At 45.0% G+C, this 26,414-nt stretch overlaps 1 protein-coding gene across 1 annotated transcript; it reads left to right on the top strand.

Annotated features, from left to right (window-relative positions):
• The first annotated feature begins 402 nt into the window (after positions 1-402).
• Positions 403-3,556, top strand: dph3 (diphthamide biosynthesis 3). Its single transcript, XM_079263731.1, has 3 exons — positions 403-530; positions 2,618-2,692; positions 2,974-3,556. Exons 1-3 carry the CDS (start codon positions 423-425, stop codon positions 3,046-3,048), a joined length of 258 nt encoding a protein of 85 aa, XP_079119857.1. The 5' UTR covers positions 403-422; the 3' UTR covers positions 3,049-3,556.
• Positions 3,557-26,414: the final 22,858 nt, after the last annotated feature.

The raw sequence follows: 26,414 nt of genomic DNA, 5'->3' as shown, positions 1-26,414 counted from the left end.
AAAATGTGCATCAACCAGAGCGGTTAACAATAATGACAGCTTCCCAGTCTTCCTCTCCAGTAAAACCAGAGTGACTGACTGACAGTGCACTTTTTCCTCAGCCCCACACCGATCCACATCCAGCTGATCCCAGTCCATATCACCATGACAACAATCCACGTGGCCCCAGTCCACATCACCATGACAACCATGTAACACCAACCATCCACCCAGTGATATTCCCCACATAAACTACAGTCATGGTTCCTAGACCACTGGACCATTTCACAGTTTCCAGCTTGCATCCCAGTACCGTCCCAGTCTGCGGCCTGCTGTCCACCAGCGCGCCACTGGGGGGCGCTGTGGCGGGCCTGGGGTGTTGCGTCATCAGTCCGCGTCCCCGCCTCTGCTCTGACGTCCACGCCGCGCGTGTCTCCGGGAAGATGTCGGTGTTTCACGACGAGGTGGAGATAGAAGACTTTGAGTACGACGAGGACACGGAGACATATTACTTCCCGTGTCCCTGCGGAGACCGCTTCGCCATCACGAAGGTGAAGCTAACGGCTAATGGCTAGCCCCGCGAGACAGCCCCACGCGAGACGGTGAAGCTGAAGTTGGCTTCCGATTCGTAATATGTCTAAATTTGTCTGGATTTATGTAAAACTGGACCACATTACACCTGGTCCTGACAAGAAGTTATAGGACTTAGACTCTTCAAACCTGGACTGAAATATTTTACATAATATGCAGATTCAATAAAACATAGTTTCTGGTTTGTTTTCTGATTTGATTAGCAAGTTTTAGGGCCTGTAAGACTGCGCAGATTATAATAATACCCAGGATAGTAACAGTATCAGTTAAATTACAGCATGATTTCTATATTTTCCTTGCAGAGGGATTTCTAGACAAAGAGCAGAGGAATTTTAATGAGACTGGTTTTGCTTTGGAGTTTGTTTTTCTTCAGGCAATGGTGTGACAATATGGTCACTTTTTCCTTTGTGACACTGTTTATGTTGTTATTTTATATTATTTACAAACTAAACTTCTTTCAAAAAAATTATTAAAAGGTTTCATTTGACAAAAATCTTATAGTACAATCCTGATCAACAATTAAAGGCAAAATTGGAAACATAAAGCATTCACAAATAGATGAAAGGTTTTCTAATCGGAAACTGCATTTTCTTGATTCTGGATAGTATGTAGAATATTTCAGTCCAGGTTTGAAGAGTCTAAGTCTTGTAGTTTTTTTTTATTTTATTTTTTTTTTATCAAGATCTGGTCTAACGTGGTCCAGATGCCAAAAATGTTATAAAATGAGCCTAATTTGCGTTTTCACAAATAGATGAAAGGTTTCCAAAACCAGAAACTATGTTTTAATGAATCTGCATAGTATGTAGGATATTTCAGTCCAGGTTGGAAGGGTCTAAGTCTTGTAGTTTTTTGTCAGGACCAGGTCTCATGTGGTCTAGTTTTCCAAAAATTCAGTGGAATTGCTTTTTACACATATTGTGTATTGGAAGCTAACTTCCACCTCGTGACCAGAGGGTTGTCGCTTCCACGAGACTCTTAAGATCAAGTGTCTTTTAACTTGTTGGTTGCTTCTCTGATGTTTCTGAGCTGTTTGTAAAGTTTTAGATGAAAGTTTCTTAGTAAACCAGACGATATAATTTCACTGAGCCGCAGAAACCCAAACCTGGATCTCTAGAAACCCTGATCCAGATCTCTAGAAACCCGAACCTGGATCTCTAGAAACCCTGATCCAGATCTCTAGAAACCCTGACCCGGATCTCTAGAAACCCTGATCCAGATCTCTAGAAACCCTGACCCGGATCTCTAGAAACCCGAACCTGGATCTCTAGAAACCCGAACCCGGATCTCTAAAGACCTGAACCCGGATGTTTAGAAACCCTGACCCGGATCTCTAGAAACCCGAACTCGGATCTCTAGAAACCCTGATCCAGATCTCTAGAAACCCGAACCTGGATCTCTCGAAACCCTGATCCAGATCTCTAGAAACCCGAACTCGGATCTCTAGAAACCCTGACCCGGATCTCTAAAGACCTGAACCCGGATGTCTAGAAACCCTGAACGGGATGTCTAGAAACCCTGACCCGGATCTCTAGAAACCTGAACCAGGATCTCTAGAAACCCTGACCCGGAATCTCTAGAAACCCGAACCCGGATCTCTAAAGACCTGAACCCGGATCTCTAGAAACCCGAACCCGGATCTCTAGAAACCCCGAACCGGATCTCTAGAAACCCGAACCCGGATCTCTAGAAACCCGAACCCGGATCTCTAGAAACCCTGGCCCGGATCTCTAGAAACCCTGGCCCGGATCTCTAGAAACCCGGACCCGGATCTCTAGAAACCCGGACCCGGATCTCTAGAAACCCTGGCCCGGATCTCTAGAGACCCTGGCCCGGATCTCTAGAGACCCTGACCCGGATCTCTAGAGACCCTGACCCGGATCTCTAGAGACCCTGACCCGGATCTCTAGAAACCCTGACCCGGATCTCTAGAAACCCTGACCCGGATCTCTAGAAACCCTGACCCGGATCTCTAGAAACCCTGGCCCAGATCTCTAGAAACCTGAACCCGGATCTCTTCCTGACTTTAAAGCGGCTCTTGTGTCTCCAGGAGGACCTGGAGAACGGGGAGGAGGTGGCGACGTGTCCCAGCTGCTCGCTCATTGTTAAAGTCATCTACGATAAGGTAACTGGTCCTACTGGTTCTGCACTGGGGAAGTGCTTCAGGCCAGCTCTGTAGACCAAACCCAGTAACATTTTTCCAGTCTGAGTTCTGGTTGTAGGAACTGTCGGCGTGTTTACAGATTATTTACAGCTCTGGGTGTTTAATGGGAATTAAAAGAAACATTTGAAGGATTATTGTTCATCCATGTGACGTAAACCTGTAGACAGCAGCCACTCGGTTGCCATGGAAACCTGCTTCACACCGCAGGCGGACTGATGTGTGTGTGTGTGTGTGTGTTTCAGGAGCTGTTTGTGTCCGGAGAAATCATCGAAGCTCCGTCCATGTCGGAGCAGAAACTGCAGACGGCTCAGTCCTGACAAGCTTCAGACGTTCTTCATCTCTCCCCTGACGACGACGACGATGATGATGGTGATGGTGGGAACCTACGTGTTCCCTGCCCGCCTGCCGGTTCCATGCTGAGCGACAGGCTGACGTCCACGCGGCGCTCTGACAGGAATCCGTGTCGGAAGGAAAACGCGGTTTCTGTTCTGAGTCGCTGAGAGAAGAGAAATGTGTGAAGACGCTTCAGACCTGCAGCGGAACGGAAACGCCGTTCCCAGCTGCAGGTCGCTCTGTTCTCCGTCTGCGCCGTGAAACAGAGACGTTCCTGCTACTTCCTGTCTGACTTCAGTTAAAACAATAAAACTGGTCGCATGGCCCTCCAGGCTGTTCATGAAGATAAAAACGTTTTACGTGTGAAAACGGATCCAGAATCAGCAAATCAAAACAAGCCAACATGTCGACATAAGTTTAGTTTGGACTACATCGCAGCTTCAGACTCACAGATTTTACCATGTTTACATGTTCAAATTAAAAATGCTTCTTTTAGACTAAAATAAAAACATTTCTATTTGGTTTTATTGGATTAATGTGTTTCTTTTAGTAGGAAAGAACTTTTTAAACTCCTTTCTACAGTTTATTCATGTTGCAGAATGTAGAGTTTATCGTTCGCCACATCAGTAAAATCAGTCGCATCCGTCTGGTCTCCATGGCAACGGGCTGACAGCATCATCAGACCGTCTGCATCGTGATGCTGCGTCGTTACGGATGACCATGTTCAGAAACAGATAACACGACTCGTTCTGTGTACATGTACTGATGTCTCACACACACACACACACACACAGAGCAGCTGTGGAAGAGGTGATGTTGGTATAAATGTGATCACGTGGATGGATCCGCTGCTTGTGGTGACAATGTGTCATCATGTAGAAACATGAGAATCATCAGAGAAAATGAAATAAAAACTGCTTTATTTCTTTTGTTTTTAAACGTGCAACAATACAAAACGACTTAAATAAGCTTTATTTCTTCATTCTGTATGAAAAGAAACAGGTTTGATCGTCTGCAGGTATAGTGGGAGTGGAAGCTTCGGCCACCTGTGTTTGACACATGATGACATGTTGACGTGTTTGGACCAGAACAGAGTAACTCTAGTTACCGACTTCATGTCAGTAACTGGAAGCATTTAATGGAAAATAACTGGAAAACCACTGAGAGCTCAGAGCTCCAGCTGATGTTCTGGTCCTGCAGCCGTTTTATATGGATGCACTGCTGGAACCACCGAGCGTTAATCCAGTCTGTCTCGGCTTGGATGACGAAGATTCCCATTTTCCTGTTCTGGACGGGAACAGCAAGGAATCCCATCCTGATCCGGATCACTTCCAACTTTAATGGAATCCAAGTTAAAACAGGACCAGTTCTCAGAAACATCATGAAGGAGTTTTTTCTTATTTTGTAGTTTTTCATCCATCCATCAATCATCCATTCATCAATCCATCCATCCATCCATCATCCATCTATCATCCATCCATCAATCCACCAATCATCCATCCATCCATCTATCATCCATCCATCAATCCACCAATCATCCATTCATCAATCCATCCATCCATCATCCATCCATCCACCTATCATCCATCCATCCACCTATCATCCACCTATCATCCATCCATCCACCTATCATCCATCCATCATCCATCCATCCACCTATCATCCATTAATCCACCGTCTATCTGTCCATTCATGCAGCCTCCATCAATCCACCCATCGTCCATCCATCCATCTATCATTCATCCATCATTCATCCATCCATCCGTCCGTCCGTCCATCCATCTATCATTCATCCATCATTCATCCATCCATCCATCCATCCATCCATCCCTCCGTCCATCCACCCATCCATCCATCCGTCCATCCATTCATCCATCCGTCCGTCCATCCACCCATCCATTCATCCATCCGTCCATCCATCCACCCATCCATTCATCCATCCGTCCGTCCATCCACCCATCCATCCGTCCATCCATCCATCCGTCCGTCCGTCCATCCACCCATCCATCTATCCATCCATCCATCCGTCCATCCATTCATCCGTCCGTCCATCCATCCATCCATCCATCCGTCCATCTATCCACCCATCCATCTATCCATCCATCCATCCGTCCATCCATTCATCCGTCCGTCCATCCATCCATCCATCCATCCGTCCATCTATCCACCCATCCATCTATCCATCCATCCATCCGTCCATCCATTCATCCGTCCGTCCATCCATCCATCAATCCATCCGTCCATCTATCCATCCATCCATCCATCCATCCATTCATCCGTCCGTCCATCCATCCATCCGTCCGTCCGTCCATCCATCCATCCATCCATCCATCACTGCTTTGTTCTATAAAGGCTTGCAGGGAGGTGGAGCGGATTCCAGTCATCATAAAAGTTCACCACAGCGTTGACACAAAGTTTAACTAAAAATGCTTTAAACAAGTATTTGTTGTTGTTCTTCTTCATGTCTTGTTATTTTTACCGTCCAACGGGCTCTGATTGGAAGGGATCATTCACACCAGAGTCTGTTTGCTTGGAAAGTCCTCTTAGTTTGTGGTATTGTGAATGAGCAAATAAATTCTGATCAAAGAAGAAGACTTTGTTGACAAACGCAGGTCTCAGTCCATTTCAAGGGGATCCAGTACAGAAGTGGACTCCATAACAAAGTGCATTGTGGGTTCAGTGCATGGCATCATGGGTAAACACAACCAACATGATAGGCGGCTCTATAACAAAAAACACCTGGTCAGACGTTCTATAAAAGTTCTGGTAGAAAGGAGATCACCTGAAGGCTCCGAGGATCGGATGCTGTTCCACGTTTAACTGTTATCCACAAGAAACCAAAGTCATCCTGCATTAACCAATAGATTAACCAGTTTTCTTCTTTGTTGGTATTCTCATCTTCTTCAGTAAGTCCTGCTGCAACGCCTCCTCTGGTGGAGACTGGAGCTTTTTATTAAAAAGGTCCAATTGGTTTGAGGAGTACCCCCCAACTGAACCGAGTCTCCAAGCAGACTATCCAGGTCTGACTCCGCCCTAAAGCCACATCATGGGGTACGGTGAAGACCTCCCAGCAGTCACGTCCCCAACGCTGCTGCGTGATTCCTCTCTGACATGCAGTTTGTCACGTGTGCAGACGACTAACTGCAGCTGACATGAACCGGAACACAAACACTAACATTCAGTGTGAAGTTCTGACTGGAAACAGACAGAAAAACAACATCCTGGAAGAATTACGACTTCCACCTTCAGAGACCTGAACAGGAAGAGGCTTTCCAGCCTCTGATGGAGCCATGAGTCCAAATGCAGGACGCAGAGGGAAGAATGTGGTGTGGGAGGTGTGGAGGTGGATCAGTCATGGATACTCTGTTAGCATCGCTGGGTCCTGGTGGGATGAGGTGTCGGACGCAGAGCGGATTCCAGGACTGATCATTTCCTCCAAACAGGTTTGGATTCTAATCGATTCCTCTGTGGCTCGTTGATAACTCAGGATAAACGGCTCTTCTCCACGTCGCCTCCTAACGGCGGCCCGTCAGAACATTCCCGCAGAACGATCAGCATCGTGGTGTTCGAGCTGAGCGTGACGGGAATCTGATGATGACGACCCAGCTGCAGCTATCGATCTGTAGATACGATGATGCTGACTGATGAGGGAGTGATAATGTCTGAATGTGATAAAGAAGCATACTTACGTTTCCTCAGACTTGGGTCAACCAGCAGGTTCTACCCTGAAAGGAGGAGGAGTGTCAGAGTCTCTTTCAACATGCAGACATGGACATCACACGGCCGTCATGTACACTGTCAAAAACACGATCTAACAATGGTTCCAGTTGGTCCTTTGGCTGCTCTGCCACTGCTTTTCATGACAGCTTGAGTTCCTCCCTGAAGGAAAAGCAGTGCTGCTCCATCAGGCTTGATGCTTTACTGAGACTTTCAGTAAAAGGTCACGACTCCAGGCGTTTGGTTGTTGGGTGACGTTCTTTCTGGGATCTCAGGTTTCATTTGTTTTACGAAGTGAAACCAGTCAGTTCAGACGTCAGGCCTGGGGTCAGCAGGAGTCTGATCCCTGATCTTATTATTGATTAATCCCAGGTTTAAATCTGAGGGAAAAAAAAAGTTAATATACGTTACATTTTGGTAGGACATTTTTCTCGAAGTTCCCCTCGTTCGTGACGTTTCCAGCCGGGCGGTAGTGTCCAACCACGAAGGCCTTGGTTCCATCACAGGCCATGCCCACACCTAGCTCTTTGGTGTCTTTCCACACCACCTGGCTGAAACTTCCTGCAGGAAGACACAGCATGAGACCAAATCTAACCAACACAGTCTTGTTCTGTGGTTTGACCAAAGCAGAAGGTCACTTTGCTCTTCTTACTGAGACTTTCTACACATCACTAGACGCATTGAAAAAAATGAGGTCCTACCTTCACAACAGTTTGCTTTAAACGAGATAACCCTGTCAAGTGTGAATGAAGCTGGTTTTCACTTGTTTTCTCACAGTTTAATCCAAACTGGTTACTTCTCCCATTGAATAATACCAAATTTATGTTCAACTATGTGTGACTGGGAAGCCTGAATAATCACCTTCTTATGGAGCTACAACCTATAAGGACTGTTTTCTGTGGAGTGGGCAATGCAGCTAAATGTGTGGGTAGTGTCCCCCATTTATCTCCTGTAATACTCTGTATTCACTCTGAGATTCAGGTGCTGCCAGGTATTGATAGATGGAAACATCGGTATGACATTCTGGAGTCAGACAAGTGGTGATCCCATATCCTTACAGTCTGGGACCACCTCCACTCTCCCCCACACAGCCAATATCATCACAGAGCCGCTCCAGAGTGCAGAGTCCAGACCTCAACCCAGCTTGATGGTGGCTCACGTCTCAGGATGACCAACACAAGCACAAGCTGACCAATCAGACTTTCCAACTATGTGTAATAAAACCATGGATATTATTGAAGGGGAGAAACATGAGACCAAACACAGGTTATGTACATGTTTCAGATGCATCTTCATTCTGCAAGGCTTTGGGAAGTGTTGTGTTTTACCAGATTTGCTTTGGTATCCCGGCTCATTAAAGTTGTAATTTTGGATCTTGTTGTACCAGGAATCAACAGCATCTCTACCTGAAACATGAGAAAGGTCGACTTAAACTCTGCATCTGATCAAGTTGGACCTGCGTTGTCTCATTTCTGAAGTTAGAAACAAAAACAAACAGTTGTAGTTGCAGAACTTGTGAGCTAACTGTGCATTTCTTTCATCTTTCCTGATCTTTTATGATTCTGAAAGGTTAAAAGTAGTCACCTGATGGTAGAAAGGATTGTGAGCTGTACTGATAGAAGGTGTTCTCTCCGTCTTTGGTGCCACTTTGAGCCAACTTTTTCTTTTCCAGCAGTTCATCGGCCCATTTCTGCGCGGCGTTGTTGAGTTCGCTGCTGAGAGTCAAAGGTGGCGCACGATGCATCGCTCTATAACTGTTGTGGGCTTCCAGAAACTCCCTCCGAAAGCTTTCATCTGAAAAACAAACAGGTATGAAGAACTTTTAGCCACAGACAAGCCGAAAGTCTGCATGTGGAGAAAGAGGACACATTGCTGGCACGTACCTGCCCTCACTGGCGACGGTAAACATTCTGAAGAGAAAGAAAATAAAAATAAAGGTCAAAGAAGTAACAGTGATCCAGTAGATACTGGTAATCCGGCACACTGCTGGTGGAAGTTTCCAGAAAACCATCAGTGATTCAACACACATATTACTGATCCAGTCACATTGCACCATTTCACGCTACAGCGTGTGTGTGTGTGTGTGTGTGTGTGTGTGTTATGTTCCCAGAATGTCTCTGAACAAAGCAGGCAACACCCTGCAGGTCCTCTAAACTCTTCAGTCCTCCTGGTCTTTATGCTGTTCCTGGTGGTGTTACTGGTGTCATCTCCAGCCAACCATCATGTCATCCCACCAACCACCCCACAGTTGAAACCTTTCTGGCTAAGTGTGTCAGTAACACAAAGTCATTGCTAAACACTCCACCTCAGCGATGCAGCCAGAGGTGTGAAGGTGTGGAGCTGTGGAACGTGTGTGGTAATGGAAGTCATCCTCCAGCTGCTTCCTGCTACTGAGCGGTTTACATCATCGTTCTCTGGTCCTCAGTAGCTGCCTGCTGTCACACCTGATCAACAGCCTTTCCAACACAAACAGGGAGTCCAGCTCTGGTCCTGAACAGCCACGGTCCTGCAGGTTTTCCATGTTTCCCTGCTGTTTTAAATAAAATGGCTCTCCCCAACGAACACAATGACTCAGTTAGATGTAGGTGTGCTGCAGCATGAAACCTCCAGGACGGTGTCCATAAGGAGCAACTTGGACATGTCCTCTACAGGCTTTTTCCAGTTTTACTTCCATCCATGGCAGTGTTTGTAGCTACTCATCTGGTTGTAAAAGTGGCCCAGCAGGAGGATGTCAGTGTGGTCTGTGTTGGTCTCATGTGGCCTGCAGACTCAGGCTACAGGTACTACACAGGTTTGGACGTGGACATGAGCTAAAAGCTGGAATATCGGAAGTGGAACCCATTGAGCCAACCCATGAAACCGAAACACTGTCGGGTTTGATGATCCCCATAAACTGTGGAGCAGCAGACATGCTGAATGAGATCTAACTTCACAACCAACCAGGGAATCCAGCCACCGGCGTGGCTGACTCGGCCACTCAGATTGTCATGGAAACGCACGGACCGACGCAAATATTTACTTTTATTTGCAGAAACCTTCTGAAAGTATGACAAGAGCTGTGACGTTGACTTACCTTCAGAGAGGACATTTTTCTCAAAATACCCTTCATTTGTGACGTTGCCCGCTGGGCGATAGCGTCCAACCACGAAGGCCTTGGTACCATCATAGGCCACGCCCACACCCAGTAGTTTACTGTCCTTCCAAACCACCTGGGTGAAACTTCCTGCAGGAAGAAAACACAATGAGACAGTGTGAGTGTTTCTGACCAACAAGGAAGAAACACCTGAAGTACATCTCACCACAACGTGAAGTTTAGTCTCTGATTGCACCTGTAATAGTTGTGTATGATTCTGCTTGTTTTCACCGTTAATGTGTTTGGATTTCATATGAACTAGTGTGTAATGTTTTCCATCTGCTTTGTGCTGCTCCCAGGACATCCTTGTAAAAAAGATTTCCTATCACAATGGAGATTACTGAAACATCCAGGATAAATACCCTGACTTCAGTGGTTTTTTATCCTCGCCGTTCAGTTCTCTGATCAACGGGGTTTAGATGTCAGTCAATCATTTTTCCTTTTGTTTATCAAAAACGATCTTTTCTGTGAAAGGGAGGTTTCATACGGTGTACGTCACCTGTCTTTATTTTGAATCCAGGCTTGCTGAAGTCGTAATCCTCGACCTCTTTGTACCAAGAATCTACAGCTTCTGCTGCTGGAAGCCAGACAGAAAACCAGAGAGTGACTGACTTCTCCAGCTCCAGAGAATCAAAACCAAAGTAAAGATGGCAGTAAAGGTCCAGAGAGAAGCGACAGTATTTTTAATCTAATTTTACAAACATTTCATTTAAACTAATAATGAACACTACATAGATAGAATACAGTCCACCTGTTGGTATGAAGGAGTTTGGGCCGTAGATATGTAAGGTGTTTTCTCCATCTTTGACACCACTCTGGACGGCGGTCTTCCCTTCCAGCAGCTGATTGGCCCGCCTCTGCGCTGCAGTGTTGAGCTCGCTGCTCAGAGTCAGAGGTGGTGCATGATGCCTCGCTCTGTAGCGGTTGTGGGCCTCCAGAAACTGCTTCTGAAAACTCACATCTGTAAAACCAGCAGCTGATGAACTTTCAGCTGCGGGACAAACGCGTTAAAGCACGCCGCAGAAGTGGAAAACAAGAAATCCCATGTAGAACATCGGCTGCTCTTACCTGATCTTTCTGATGCAGCTTTCTGGTCTGGAATGAAAAATCAAAAATGAAATAAAGTCAACAACAATCCACAACATAATTTTGTTTAAATAAAAACCAAATTCCTGTCAAGTGTCATGGGATGAAGAAACTGCAGAGTTATGAGGTAAAGAAAAAGCTTCATTCTCTCTCAACACTGAATTTTCTCAAATGAGATCCAGTATAAGAAACCAAAGTCGGACAAGTGGAAGAGGAGACATCAAGAATGTCGAAAAGAAGCATAACAGAGAGCTAAGAGGATCTTTAAATCATTTTCCCTTAAATTCCCTGGAGTTACAAATGATTGGATGAAATCAGTCATTCTGGAATACCGAAGCGGACACAGCAGGCAAAACTAAATTCAGTTATGTAAGAAATGCTTTATTTTACAAAGAATAACAAGAATAAACTGCATTTGACCAATATATTTGATGACATGACATGATATGTTATATGATATGATATGACGTTTTATATGACATGACATGATATGATGTGATATTTAATATGACATGACGGGATATAAAATGATATGATATGAGGTGAGATGAGATGAGATCAGATGACATGATATAGTTTAATGTAATACATGACATGACTTGATATAATATGATTAGTCAATGACATTACTTTGATGGATTATCATTCAGTTCAGATTAATACAGAAGAGAAAGAAGTCTCTTTTTTACTGACTTTGACACTTAAATACCAAAAACATAAATGTCCCCTCAGCATGCATGATGCGAGTCGTCAGTAAACAGTTTCTCTATAAAAGCAGCAACTTGAAGCAAGACTTCCCTGCTGTGTCCAAGCACTTTTTGTTGTTTAGCCTTTTGAAATGAATCAAAAGAAAACGGCTTGTAAATTTCAGACAAGAACTCACAATAAAACTTGTGTCTCAAACCGTGTTACACAGGAAATGAACCCAGACAGGATGTATGTGACTCATGTTTGCATTTCAAATCTCATTTTTCCTGATAAAATGAAGATTTTTTTTATGTGTGTGTGTGTGTGTGTGTGTGTGTGTGTTTTACCAGTGTTGTCACCCTTGCTGTCACTTTCCCACAAATGTACATTTCCTTTCCCTGAAACATGAAACACAGTTAAAGACTTGGGTGTCACTGATTGTAAGATGGACTTCTCTCATCCCAGAACTTGCCTTCCGTTGTTGGTGAAGAGGCTGAAATAAGAACAAAACAGAGGTTAAAAAGAATGAGTAGATATCCAGAAACTACGGCTAACCTGACATAAATCATGCTCACATATTAGTTTTCCTTTCTGTCCAGCAACACATCCAGGATTCTTATTTAACTGGAATCTAAACTATCATCCAGAATTTTAACTTTACCAGCAACAATTAAATTTCCCCAAAAAGACAAAATGTTGGAAACATCAGCTTCCAGCTTTCCAGCTGATCCGGAGAGTCACTCCTTCCTCTCCCGTTAGCTTCTTTGGAAGTTTTATCTTTTTTTAAAAAAAAAGTCCAACAAGCACAATAAAAACTAAGAGAAATTCCTGGATTTACAGCTGAACCTCAAAGAGAAACACTGAAAGCTCTACTGAGGGAAGAAGCCATCATGGCCTCACCTTCCAGAGCAGACGGAGCCGAGGACAGACCCAGATGAGAGGACAGCATCGGGTCATTCCTCTGAAGATGCTTGATCATCTGCTTGCAGGCCTCTTCTCCTTTCTTTCTCACGTTGTCAATGAGCGCGCGGGCCTTATCTGCTCGGGTGTGGTTCTCCTCCAAAACCGCCTCCTTCTCCAGATAGTTAAAGACTTTGTCTGTCTCCAGGCCATCGAGGAGCTGCTTCAGGATCACTAATGACACCCTCCCAACAAACGCCTTCCGAATTCTGAAGAGTTCACTCTCTGTAGAAAGGCGGAGACATGACACCCTGTCTTCTTGCCAAACATTGCTGGATCATGTTGTTCAGGTGGATTTACAGATGACATTATCTCTTTGTTGTTATTTAGTTTTATTTCCAGTGACACAAACTGAAGCTGTCCAACTGCTCATCCAGCCAGACTGGGACCTGAAACGGGACAATGATCCCAAATGCAGCAAATCTACAACAGAATGAGTGGAAAAGAAAACAAGGAGCTGCAGGTTCCAGTCAAAGTCCGGACCAGTCCACCAACGGTCCGGTACGCACAGATCAGTTGACTTTTGCTCCAGATGTTTAGGAATGATTTTCACTGTGGAGCCTCACAGCTTCCCGCTACACGGTGTGTTTAGGATGAAACCAGACAGAAGAGCAGTGTGTGCTTCATGTGTGCTTCTGACACACTGAGGTTTCCTCACGCAAACCACTGAGTTCCTACCTGCTGAAGGCACTGGAGCAGCCGCCGCCGCAGGAGCAGCCGCCGCAGGAGCCGCCGCCGCAGGAGCCGCCGCCGCAGGAGCCGGAGCCGCCTGGTTTGCCAGGGACTCTGGTGCTGCTTGTGAGGGATTTCTTTCTGTTGTCAGCACCTGCTGTCTTACAGGCGTTTCTGCCTGTGTTCTAATATTTGTATAAAAAGACAATAAATCAGAGTGTTACACCATTATTACCTCCTAACCTGTTCAGGAGTTTCTCTTAGCTTATTACAGCTTTGTTAACATTGGTAGGCTATGTCAACTTACGTTCAACCTTCTGGTCCACCCATGGATCCAAATCACCTCATGTTTGATTTCATACATTTATAAAGGATTTAATAGTAAATTAATCAGGACTCACATCTACTTCGTGTTTGTCACATATATACTGTATTTATACCATGGTCTGGGTAAATACTGGATTCTGACTGGTTGCAGGGTGTCCGTTAAAAAGTGGTATAGGACACCAGTTAAAAAAACGTTCCAATAACGCTGAATAATTCTAAATCATTGCCCTGGCTCAAACGTCAGAAATGTCAGCGACAAACAGACAAAACAGAAAGCAGAAAGAATATCTGGAAGGACTATGTCAAGCAGCGGCCCATGCTTACTCATGAATGTATCTGATCTGCCAGTTTTTAAGTTATTTTATTTTTTCAGGTTAATTTAGACCATCGGTTGAACAATAACCAGAGTAGAAAAGGAAGAAAGGAAAAAAAGTCTCCCGATCCCTCCCCATCTCACTACTGTATTATGTTCATGTTCTACCGAGATTGTTAGTTGAAATCAGTCCCTGCAGATAAAATATCTGTCATATTGTTTCAACCGTATTAAATAATATTTAATCAGTTAGTTTGTGATGAAGCTCCAGATCTCTGAAAGAGGGACAGAGCGGCTCTGACGTCACCCTGTAGCGGTACAGCGGACAGTGTTTCTCTGCATTAATGCTCCAACGGTTACGCGAATTTCACAGCCATCTTCAAGAATTAAAAAGGTCCGTGCTGTTCGCATTTAGATTTTTCCACAGCCGAATTTTTCTTATGCTGTTATAGAAACCAACCATCGCACGTCCTCCCCGATTTCCAGCAACAAGGCGGAGGCATTAATTTTTGATAATGGACACCACATCGGGCATTATCCCTTACATAAATATCTTTACAGGCCATATAAATGTCATTGTCATTAGATTACTTGACAATGGACCATTTCCAAGTTCAACTAGTCCTATCTAACATCACTCCATCATAAAGCGATAATAAAGTTCAATGAGGCTCAGTTAGGTGCTAAACCTTCTAATCTCAAGAGAAAATAAAATATCAATGTGAAACTTTAAGTTCTGGAGCTTAAAAGGTTCTGATTTACAGCAGATATTTTTCACTTTGCTAATGATTATATCAGGTAATATTCCACTAAAATATTTATTAACCTCTGCATGACCTCCCCATGTCATCCTTACTTCCTTTCCACTACCTCTGCCAACACTTGAAAGGTCTGTTCAGATTACACCAGAAGGGTCCCATTCAACACTCTGGTACCAGTACTTATCAATACTTTTCTTACCTCTGATCAGCCGAGGTGTTACCAGGTCCAGGTACAGATGCAGCATTGGGTTTGTGGCTGTCAGGTTTCTGTGTGATGCTAGAAAAAAAGAAAACAGGGATGGTTAGTGCTGGTATTGGAGGGTTGATGGGGGGGGGTTTCACCTTCATTATAAAAACCCAGACCTTTCAGCAGGGCTGTGAGCTGAGCCAACTGTCTGCAGGCTGAAGAGAGTCCAGTATGACTCCAGTCGGACTGCAGAGATGGTGGAAGCAGCAAACAGCTGCAACATGCTGCTGAGCAGCAGCTTTTATCTTTCATTTCTTCTTTTCTCCAGCCAGCTGGAGAAAAGCGATCTTCTCAGAAGGGAGGTTGAATGAGCGTAACATCAATCCATCCATCTATTTTCATCCATCAATCCGGGGTCGGGTCGCGGGGGTAGAAGCCTAAGCAGGGGAGCCCAGACTCTCCTCTCCCCAGCCACATTGTGTTCCCAGGCCAGCCGAGAGATATAATCCCTCCAGCGTGTCCTGGGTCTTCCCCGGGGTCTCCTCCCAGAGGGACGTGCCTGGAACACCTCACCAGGGAGGTCCAGGAGGCATCCTGACCAGATGCCCGAGCCACCTCAACTGGTTCCTCTTGATGCAGAGGAGCAGCGGCTCTACTCTGATCTCCTCCCGGATGACCGAGCTCCTCACCCCATCTCTAAGGGAGAGCCCGGCCACCCTTAGAGACAGGGTCCGCATTACAGCAGACGCCGCACCGATCCGTCTGTCCATCTCGTGCTCCATCCTTCCCTCACTCGTGAACAAGACCCCGAGATATTTAAACTCCTCCACTTGAGGCAGGACCTGACTCCCGACCCGGAGAGGGCAATCCACCCTATTCCGGCTGAGGACCATGGTCTCAGATTTGGAGGTGGCTGCTCATAACAAAACTAGTATTTTCAAAGTATTTTTCATCACCATCTATGTTCTGCCAGTTTGGCATAGATCCTCAGAACAGCATACCGTCCGGTCACATTTATAGGCTTCCAAGTAAAGCCATGAGTCTAGCCCAAAGAAACTTTCCAGAAAAATGCAGCCTTACTGAACACTCATACATTTCATGAGCATTTTCAAGTGAAGAACAAAGTCGTACAAAGGTTTGACAGTCAGCTGGGTTGGTTGGTTCTGATGAGTAGCTGGAGATATGTTCAGTCAATGGATCAGTTTCTGTGCAGGCATAGTTTGCCACACACTCACCCAAACCATAATGTCACCAAGACCACCAGAATGACCAGAGCCAGTGTAGGTACCTGGGGCCTCGTCTATAAACCTGCGTAGCAACGATGACTCCAGGCGGCGTCCGTACGGAAAACAGGGAAACCGTCCTGGTTTCTAAAGCAGCACGTCCCACGCCTGTTTCCTTTATAAATCAGGATCAACAGTGAGTTTAACACGGAGAGGGAACATCTGGCCACGCCCACATGTTGGCTATAAAAGGTCAGGCGCCCTGATAAATATTAATGATCTCATTTCCATGACGGTTCAGCAGGAAAAAAGCAAAAAAAAAAAAAAAAAGGAATTTTCTGGGAAATGAGGAAGAAATTCTAATAGATGAGGTTGTAAAATGTAAAAGTATTTTATCTGGTGGAGACGGGATGGACATCAGCACCACCAGAAAGACAGAGGAGGTCAGCAGGGGACAGATGCTGTCAGCGTCTCATCAGACCACCGGACTTATCCAGAAAGGACAAATAAAGTGGTCAGACAATAAAATGTAGGGAGAAAGTGCATCTTGGTCCACAGGAGGAGGAAGGGGGGGCGCTGCCCACTCCCACAGATTAGAAGCTGGCGGGAAAATGAAGGAGTCCAGAGATACGCTGGAACAAAATGCTCCTTTGTTTCACTTTATACAATAAATGTACATAAATGAGACGTCTCTGACTCCAGTTTATTTACTGGGAACATACTGGTGTTCCTGTGTGTCCCAGCTGGGTTGCAGCGCTGCAGATGTAGTCGGAGAGGGGGGGGGGGGGGGGGGGGGGGGGGGCAGTGGTTCCACCTTGTCCCCCCAGCAGGCGTGTCCTGGCAGAGGAGGAGGTGCAGGAGACGGAGACATGAAGACAGAAATGAGACTAAACTTGTGAATAAATGAGAATTGTCCACCTCTGATGTGTTGCATCACTTCTAGACGTTTGGCAGCAGTTTGGTTCCAACATGATGGTTGGAGGTCGGGGACAACAGCGCTGGTCGCAGCTGAACGGGACACGTTACCATTTAGTAGCATGTTATGTAGCGTCTCCACTATCTGCACACATCTGCAGCTGTACAACAGGTTTCCTCCTGGGCATGGAGGCACCTCCACCTGCCTCCATCTGCCCGATGGCCGCTACACCACGTCTGGCTGTGGAGAACATCGTTCTGTTCCTCTGCTCTGGGTTGGGAAAAGGAGCGGACCCGACCTGTCAGTCCCTTCCCTTTGGAAGGTGCCGGACTGGAGTCCAGAGTCTCCATGTTCCATGTCCACCAGCAGGGACAGATAAGCCACGTTGGGGAGCATTTTATATCCAACCATCACTTCATGTTCCATGTGTTTTATTTATTTCATTACAGCATGTCCCCAAACGTGAAGACATCCACATGAATGAGGTCATCATCAGGAGTAGAAACGTGAGTGGCCAGTCGTTCCTGTGGCGGTTAAGCTAGCATGTAGCGTGTGTGCCAGGATCCCGTCTGCCATGAGCTGATGGTACTTCTCTGGTCTGCTGACGACTGCTTCTTCTGCTCGCTGCTGTGATTTTAAACACCACTTGTTCACATTGTCTCGTGTTTCATGGGAAAAATGAGCCGCGTCGATGCGTTCTTGTCTGATTAATGAGAACAACTAAAAATGTGTTTACCAATGAGTGCAACACCATCGCAGACATCTTGAGATGACACTGGAGGACTCTGTGGTGGACTCATCCCCGGCTGGCTGCTGTTCAGTTCTGCAATGCAACAAAACAAAGATCAGACTGTGAGTCCACATGTTTGGTGTTGTAGGTCCTGAAGTGGACAAGAGTCATGGACAGTCTCACCTCTGACTGGTTTCAGAGGGAGGGACTCGGTCCTCGCTGTCCTCACACTGATCCATGCTGCAGAACTCACATCAGCCTGGATGCACTTCCCATCTTCATCTGCAGGGAAAACACACATCATCCATCTGCACAACAACCCAAATCCTCCCTTCTATCATCTATCCCCTCTGACTTACTCCCACATCACTGCATGTACATGGCAGGCAGTAAAATCTAAATAAGACCGTGTTTGGATTGCCATTAGCTTGCCGCAGCTAGCTGCAGCTTCCTGTGGTCCTTTTCTTACATAAAGTTAAGATTTACATGCACATGTGCACACACCAGCACGTCATGATGATTGTGTTTATAGGATGGGACGGTCCATTCCCATTCCTGCTTACATTATGCAACGTAGTAATGACTCATGCTCACATTACTTCCTGTTACATAAACACATTTACTTGAAACAATTTAAGGTCTAATCACGTCCACATCTCTTAAAACATGATTCATTGATCACCTCATAGAAACAAACAAGCCAGTACAGAAGTCAAACACGAAGCATGGGCTGTTCGACTGGCCAAAGTCCCCTTTAGGAGCAACTGTGGAGCGTGAGTTGTAAAAGCGCTCATCTTTCGCTCTCCGTTAACCAAAGAATGTCGTACTGGCAGCCGGTGACAACGAAATGAAGTGATGTCGTGTGTAGAGCTTGCTTGGACCACATCCCATCAGAACTTTCACAGCATCTTGTGACGCATACTTCTGCTTTAAAGTTTATGCAGATTTACCTGAAAGCTGTTTTCTCCGTTGCTGTGACAACACCAGGAAGTCAGGTGGTCCTTACAGAGATCTGGACCACCCATAATGAAACTAACTCAAAGCTGTTGCCAAATGTTGCTGAGGTTCTGCTTCATCAGTTTGGACCTGGACTGGGCCTGTTTGAACAAAAGAACACAAAAATAGTCCAAGAATATTACTGGTAGCATCACTTTACACTGTCTGGAGTGTGAGAGGCTCAGCTACAGATACACCAACTCCACACTGGTTAGTTTTAGCATGTTTCCCCTCAAACATGACTTGTAAGGATATAAGCCCATTTCCCACCACTTGTAAAGTCAAAATAATGAGAAAGTATTTCATAACCAGGAGTCTTCGTCGTATTGATGGGATAAAACAAGATAAAACAAAGGAGATTCTTATGAGATAAGAAGCTGATGGAATGAGCAGCTTCTCACTTCTTCAACCAGCATGTGGAAAAACACATCCATGTTTGAGAAGAGTCAGACCATCAGAATCAAGCAGAGAAAACATCTCAGGAGATGCAGAAACTACTAAAACTGGGTTCAGAACTACCGAGGCATCATTAAAACTGGAAGGATGTTGGGGAACCATCGTCTTCCAGGAGGAAACGTGCTGCAAAATCATCCTGAAAGGTGTTTAAACGTCTGGTGCAGGGGTCGGCAACCCAAAATGTTGAAAGAGCCATATTGGACCAAAAAAACAAAAGACAAATATGTCTGGAGCCGCAAAAAAATAAAAGCCTAATATAAGCCTTATCATGAAGGCAACACATGCTTTATGTATCTATATTAGCTGACTATCAAAATGACTAAGTTGGCTACAAATACATAATGAGCCTTGATGATAAAATGTTTATTTTCCCCGCTGCGCATCCTGTAGAGAATGACGCACCACGTGACGACTCTGTTGTACGATGCCGCCTCATGTTTAACTTCATTACTATGTTAATGAGTTATGTTTCGTTGCATTGATCAAACTAAAACAATCCAATAAAGAAATCTGATTTTTTTATGTCATTTTTATTTTTAAGAATTCGAAAAAAACAACAAAATGGGACGTGCATAACGCGCCCCTTATCTGGGCAACAAACAGAGCGCAATAAAACGCAGCCTGCATTTATAAAAAATAAACCTGCAGCCTTTTAAAAAAAGGTAAAGTATATCAAATCAAATGAATACAGTTTGATTTCTGCCAAGCAAGTCAGTGCGAGGGTAAAACGCAGCAGCATCCTCTTTAGACACGCAACCGACGCAGCTATCCTCCGACCTGAGCACCATTACCACGTGTCATTCCACATATATACTGACAAACATCAGAAATCATCTTATAAAAACATCCACTTTGTTACTCAGTCTGTGTCTATGAAGGATGATGTTCTTCCCCGTTTAATGTGACTTCTGTTGTCGGACATCACTGGTCAGCTTCTCAACATGTAAGATGTAACTTGTGCTGAATTAATGTCCTTGATTTGCTGATCGGTGATGTTGCCGCCATTTTAATGGTCCTTTCCTTCACTGTCTTAGTGGAGAGGGGTATGTCTCTGATTTTCTGTATGATCTCGGTTTTGTTTCTGAAGTCTGGAAATACGTGTCCTGATATGCTGATGACTGACTCCTTCATGTAGTCACCATCTGTGAACGGTTTTCTACGCTTTATTATCTCCCGGGTTGCAACATAACTTGCAGCAGTGGAGTTTGGAGATGCAATCCACTTAAATCTATTCTTGCGCTTCTCTAATTTCTCCAGAAGTAATGCAATCGCACTTTTTGTGTCACTCCCAACTGGGTACTGGCTGCAAATGTAGCATCTTTCCCTGGAAATGTCTTTCCACATGACTCTTTTTGTTATTTGACAACTTCTCGCTACAGAGCAAACATTCAGGCAATCCTTCCGCATTGGCAATGACTGCAAATGATTCGGTCCAAGAAACGTTGAATCCTCTGTTCTCCTCGGTTATTTTTCTCTTTTTCCCTTTGGGATCCATGTCCCATCACACAGCCCCGGTTTGTTTACAACGCCACCTGCCGGGCATCCCGCCCTGCTGATAGGCTACGTGAGTCGCAGGCGATGACGCAAATCCTCCTTGACAGAAATGTTGAAATTTAATATTTATTCTACACATTTTTACAGCGCTGGAAAACGTTAAGAATGTTTGTGTCATGTTTGTCCTCCTACAGAACCAGATCAAAACAAAAATACATATCGCTCCCCCATCTTTTTCCATTTTTTAAACATTTTTGAAAAAGCTCCAGGGAGCCACTAGGGCGGCGCTAAAGAGCTGCATGCGGCTCCGGAGCCGCGGGTTGCCGACCCCTGGACTGGTGGAACCACATGGAAGAAAAACAGCAGTAGAACTCAGGACCATGTTTAACAGTGAGAACATTTCCTTATGAACAGTCGGCTGAAGAACCGAAACAAGACTGCCAGTCCAGATGGTTTCAGCTCCAGAGTTCTGAAAAACCTGCTCAGAACCACTATGGTGGATTTTTCAGAACCACTTCAAAGCCAGTCTGAGTCCGAAAATAGTTCCTGTGTTGTGGAAAACATCCTGCCTTGATCCAAGACCTAAACAATGCCAACCGTCTGGACCAGATGTCTACAGACCAGCTGTCCTAAAATCCTGAAAGTCCTGCAGAGTCTCTTCTGGTCTCTCTCCGGTTATCAGGTCAACATCCTTCAGGACCCGTTTCAGTCTGAACCATCATGCAGATCTTCTGTCAGTCTGTGATGGAAGGTTCAGTCTGCTCCGCAGAACCAGAACCAGAACCAGAATGAGAACCAGAACCAGAACAAGGACCAGAACCAGAATCAGGACCAGGACCAGAACCACAATCAGGACCAGAACCAGGACCAGAACCTGAACCAAGACCAGGACCAGAACCAGAACCAGAACCAGAACCAAGACCAGAGACTTAAAAGTACTCAATGAGTCATTAATGTGTCTCAGGTGTGTTGGAGCAGGGACACATGGAAAACCTGCAGCATTGTGGCTCTCGTGAACCGGAGCTGGGCACCCCTGTCAAAGAGGAACACATCAGGGACTGAAAGATACTTAACCAGTGTTTACTGGTGGTCACAAAGTTCCCTGCTGAGCCTGGTGTTTGTGGTCACCAGTAAGCACCAGTTAGCTTCCCTGATCCACCTGGAAGGTGTTCCCTAACGAGTCCAGTCTCCCTGTGGGATAAACAAAGTATCATTCACACCAGTTCATGTTATTGGCGTGAAGCTGATGTGGGTGTTTACATGCTGGAGTGTACTGGTCTGTCCACGTGTGTTTGTCCAGCCGCAGTGAGCTGAGCCAATCAGGAGCCTTTTATTATCAAGCTCCATGCTGATGACGGAGCTTTATCACCTGCCTGGGAATGACCTGCAACCTGTTTGATCGGTGAGGCTCCATATGGAGCAGAGGTGGCCAGCTTACTTAAAACTCTGCAGGTCAGAACTAACAAAAATCTAAATTCAAGTTTGAATTTTCACACGATGAGAAAAAGAACTTTTCATCCAGAAGATGTCGAAGTTTCTGAGTGTTACCAGCAGCAGCATCTGTGTTCATGGCCCAGCCCATAATACTGGTGTGTCAAACCGTAGGAAGCTCATGTGGATTACACACATACAGGAATATTTAAAGGCAAGTACTAACTTTCCCTCAGGTAAGAAGGTTAAAATGGTCATTTCCATCCGTTTATTGATACTTTGACAGCGACTGAACTGTGTTCGACCACTAGTTTTACATCGTATTCTGTTCCATGATGTCACAAGTAATGTACAGATGGGTCTGAACTACACACAGTCAGAAACACACTACCACACGTTCATTCTCATCATCAAACGACTGGAGCATGAAACTGGACTCCAGCAGCTCCTGAGGTCCTGGTCCAGATGGATCTCACACCAGTTACTGGTCCCAGAGTTTATTGAGGGCTTGTTCAGGCTGCTGTGATGAACAGTAAGAGAAAGGAAGTCTACGACTCTGAAATGAACACAGCGTACGTTTGGACTCGCTGAATCTTTATCCAAGATAAGACTCCAGACAGGAAACAAGTTTTCCTCGTCCTCCAGATCTCGACAAAACCAAAGAACCTGAGAAACCAGAACGAGTCAAAGTTTTACTCACGCAGTTTCTTCTGTGAACCTGGTCATCTGTAGCTCTCTCACCAGCCGGGACTTTTTCTCCGTCATCCTCTGTGTCTGCACGCTGCCGTCACTGTGGGACTGGAAATGGTCTGGTCTCTGACCAGAGGTCAGCTGCCACACCTTCATGACCATAACCATCAATAATTAACCTGTTCTCAGCAAACCTGCAGATTCACACTAGATCTGTCACACTGAAGAGGTTTATTTCTTTGGTTTGATTCTGAACTTAACCTGCGATCAATCATTCATTCATTTTCTAAACTGAATGACCTTGAATTTATTCAATTCAGGGTTGCAGGGAAGCTGGAGCCTATCCCAGCAGTCTTTGGGTGACCTTCTTGCTGTGAGGCCACAGTGCTAACCACTGTGCCACCCTGCAGTTTATTTCTTTGGTTTGTTTCTAAACTTAACCTGCGATGAATCAAGGCCAGTAAAATAAATGTTGTGGTTTAGTTTACTGAACTTTAACTGCGGCTGACACATGTACATGTCATAAATCCTTTAATACAGACGTATTTATAGTCTGTCAAGGTTAACATGTGAATTGTGCCACAATGTAAATTCTTTTTAATGATATCATTTCAACCACAAATAATGACTCTGGGATGTAGAAATGGTTTCAAAGCAGAATGAGCACAGAATGTGTCACATGGGATGGTTTATATGGATGAATGAGTCTGATCAGGTCTGATGGGGTTCTCATTATCACAGGAAATATGATCCACTGAATGTTTCAGTTCTATATCCATCAGCATGAAATGAGAACAGACAACCAGTCACGTTCTTGAACATAACCTTTCCAAACAATATCCTTAATCTAGATAAAAACGCACAGCTCCCAGAGAGCAAAGACCTCCAACCAAGCCTGAGAAAACCCCCAGAAGACCCACCTACCCCTGCCAACCTATCACAACCTTAGACACCACGATGGACCGCATGGCTGCAATCTGGGTCATCTACCACCATGTCATCTTGGGATTTAGTTTGGACAGTAATTGTGGGAATTATTTTTGAGTTAGAAGTTGTAATGGCAGAATTATCCCCATCTTCCCACTGGAAATAATCCAGTTCATTCCCTGGATCGCTTGTGCTTATTCTATTCCTCACATTTCCTGCAAATGTAATCAAATCTTTCCAGGACCTTTGCTTGCAGGCAGAGACAGTTCTAGCCAATATTTGGACCCAAATGGTGAAGTGAAAGAAAAGTTAAATAGTTGACGAGTGGAGGAGTGGCTTCCAGTCTTCTTATCCTTACGGAATACCTCTTCGTATTGTCCATGTGCTCGATAAAATCTTCTCGCTCCCGTCGGGTGAAAGAACGAACATTTGTCAGTGGTTGCCATGGAGATTCAACAAACAACTCACAGCAGCTGGTCTCGGAGAACATTAAACCAGTTTCTGACTGAACCCCCTTTAACAGGCCCCAGACCTCCTGCTTCCCAGGACACATCCTCCTTCTGAGAGCCAAACTTTGCATCCAGACTGACCTCAAAATCATCCAGGATTTATGTTTCAGCCTTAAATATGTTTCTATCAGATTTATGTTTCACGCAACACAATCACATCTTGCTGTGGACCTCTCTGATCCAACGTCTGCATCTTAATCTACCCGCCAACATATACAACTGTACAACTTTATTTTTAACCAACTTTAAAAACAACAATGTTGACCAAATTGCCACATTGTGGGGGGGTTAAAAAAAAAGAATAAATAACATAAATAAGGACAACCAAGGCTCGCTGGACCGGCATCCATGTTGGCGATGGGTGGTAGAAACCTTTCTGTGGTGTCAACACTCTGCTCGTGTTTCTTCTCAGCTTGGTTTTAGTGTTTTTCTGCACTTACTTTGTTTTGTTAGATTCTCAGTTTCTGGTCTCTTCATGCTCCTGCTGTTTTCTGAAGTTTCACATCATTTCTTTACTTTGGCATAAAAAAAAGCCTCTTTTCTAACATCATCACTGACTTTTTCTATCTGAGAAGCCTTGCATTATAAAACTGAACCCATTTCTAGTAAAGTTTCCATAATCCGATAATTGCTGATTCATCCTGCAGACTGGTCCACATCCAGACACACCAGACCCGATCCCATCACGATGCAGGTTACTGTGGGAAACCCAGTCCGCTACCAGACGATGGGAACACTGCGGTGCTGCACTCTCATCTGTCCTACAGAACAAACCTAAATGTATATTATCCTAAAGTTTACAGTAAAGGAGAGAAAAACTGTTAATAAGGACAAAGACGAGATTCTATCAGATTCACATTTATTCAGCTTCAGACAGTTTCCAGTCAGAAACATCAAACCAGAAACTCCTCGTGGTTTTAGACGTATTTACATGTTCACTAGAACATATCTGCCACACTGAATCTTGTGTTTTCACCGTAACTGTTGCTCCACCTCCTGTGACCCATCCCGTCTCGCTTGTCTGATTTTTGCATTTTCTAAGAGAAGAGATTATTTAATGCACCCCCAAAGGGCTTCAGTCGAATTAAAGCAAAGTCCAAACAAATATCACAGTTTGTCATATGAGCAGAAACCAAATGTTTTACTATTTGTTATCTTTACAAAATAAACTTCAGTCAAATGAGTCTTCGTAACAGAACATCCTTATTTACAGACTAAAGAAATCCATTATGGCAGATTTCAGCTCTTTGACTGAAATGTCAGCATGACCTCAAACGAAGCAACATGCATGCAGCGTGGAGCTTTGACTGCTAACCTGCCACTGGAAGAGGCTTTCCAGAAACCATCCAGAAGCCAGAAACTGAACTCATGAGTCTGGAACTGTGACAGACAGTTTCCCTAACACTGCCTCTACATGAGCGGCAGACAGAATACTCCATTTACATGTGTCACACCGGGCTGGGGCACTGCTTTGCTTGCTTCACCCCCAGGGGTTCTGTTTTAAACTTAGTTATATTTTCATTCATATATTCATATATTTCAGGCTGCAGGGTGGAACAGTGGTTAGCACTGAGGCCTCACAGCAAGAAGGTTGCTGGTTCAATCCCTGGCTGGGGAGGGTTTGGTCAGTGGCCTTTCTGTGTGGAGTTTACATGTTCTCCCTGTGTATGCATGGTTTCTCTCCAGGTACTCCAGCTTCCTCCCACCATCCAAAGACATGCATGTTAGGTTAACTGGTTACTCTAAATTGCCCCTAGGAGTGAGTGGTTGTTTGTCTCTCTGTGTGGCCCTGTGATGGCCTGGCGAGCTGTCCAGGGTGTACCCTGCCTGTTGCCCAAAGCCAGCTGGGAAAGGCTCCAGCTTCCCCACAACCCTGCATTGGATTAAGCAGTTCAGAAAATTAATGTATTTTCATTCATACATGTTCTGCTGTGGTTTTAGTTTTTATACTGGGGCAAGGCATCTGATTGGTTGTTGAAATCAGCTGGTATCTCCCTTCCCTGACATGAGATTGGCAGGGAGATAATGGGCTAACAGGGAACTGGTGTGGCACCAGTATATGAAAGAACACAGGCACAAGGACTGGGATGTGGAATGTGACCAGCAATGGGGTTGGAGCAGCTTGGCCCGTGCCA

Source organism: Telmatherina bonti, assembly GCF_933228915.1.
Source record: "Telmatherina bonti genome assembly, chromosome: 24".
In the NCBI taxonomy this organism is placed as follows: domain Eukaryota; kingdom Metazoa; phylum Chordata; class Actinopteri; order Atheriniformes; family Telmatherinidae; genus Telmatherina; species Telmatherina bonti.
The sequence above is the reverse complement of the archived record's forward strand: the minus strand, read 5'-3'. Positions and strand labels throughout refer to the sequence as shown.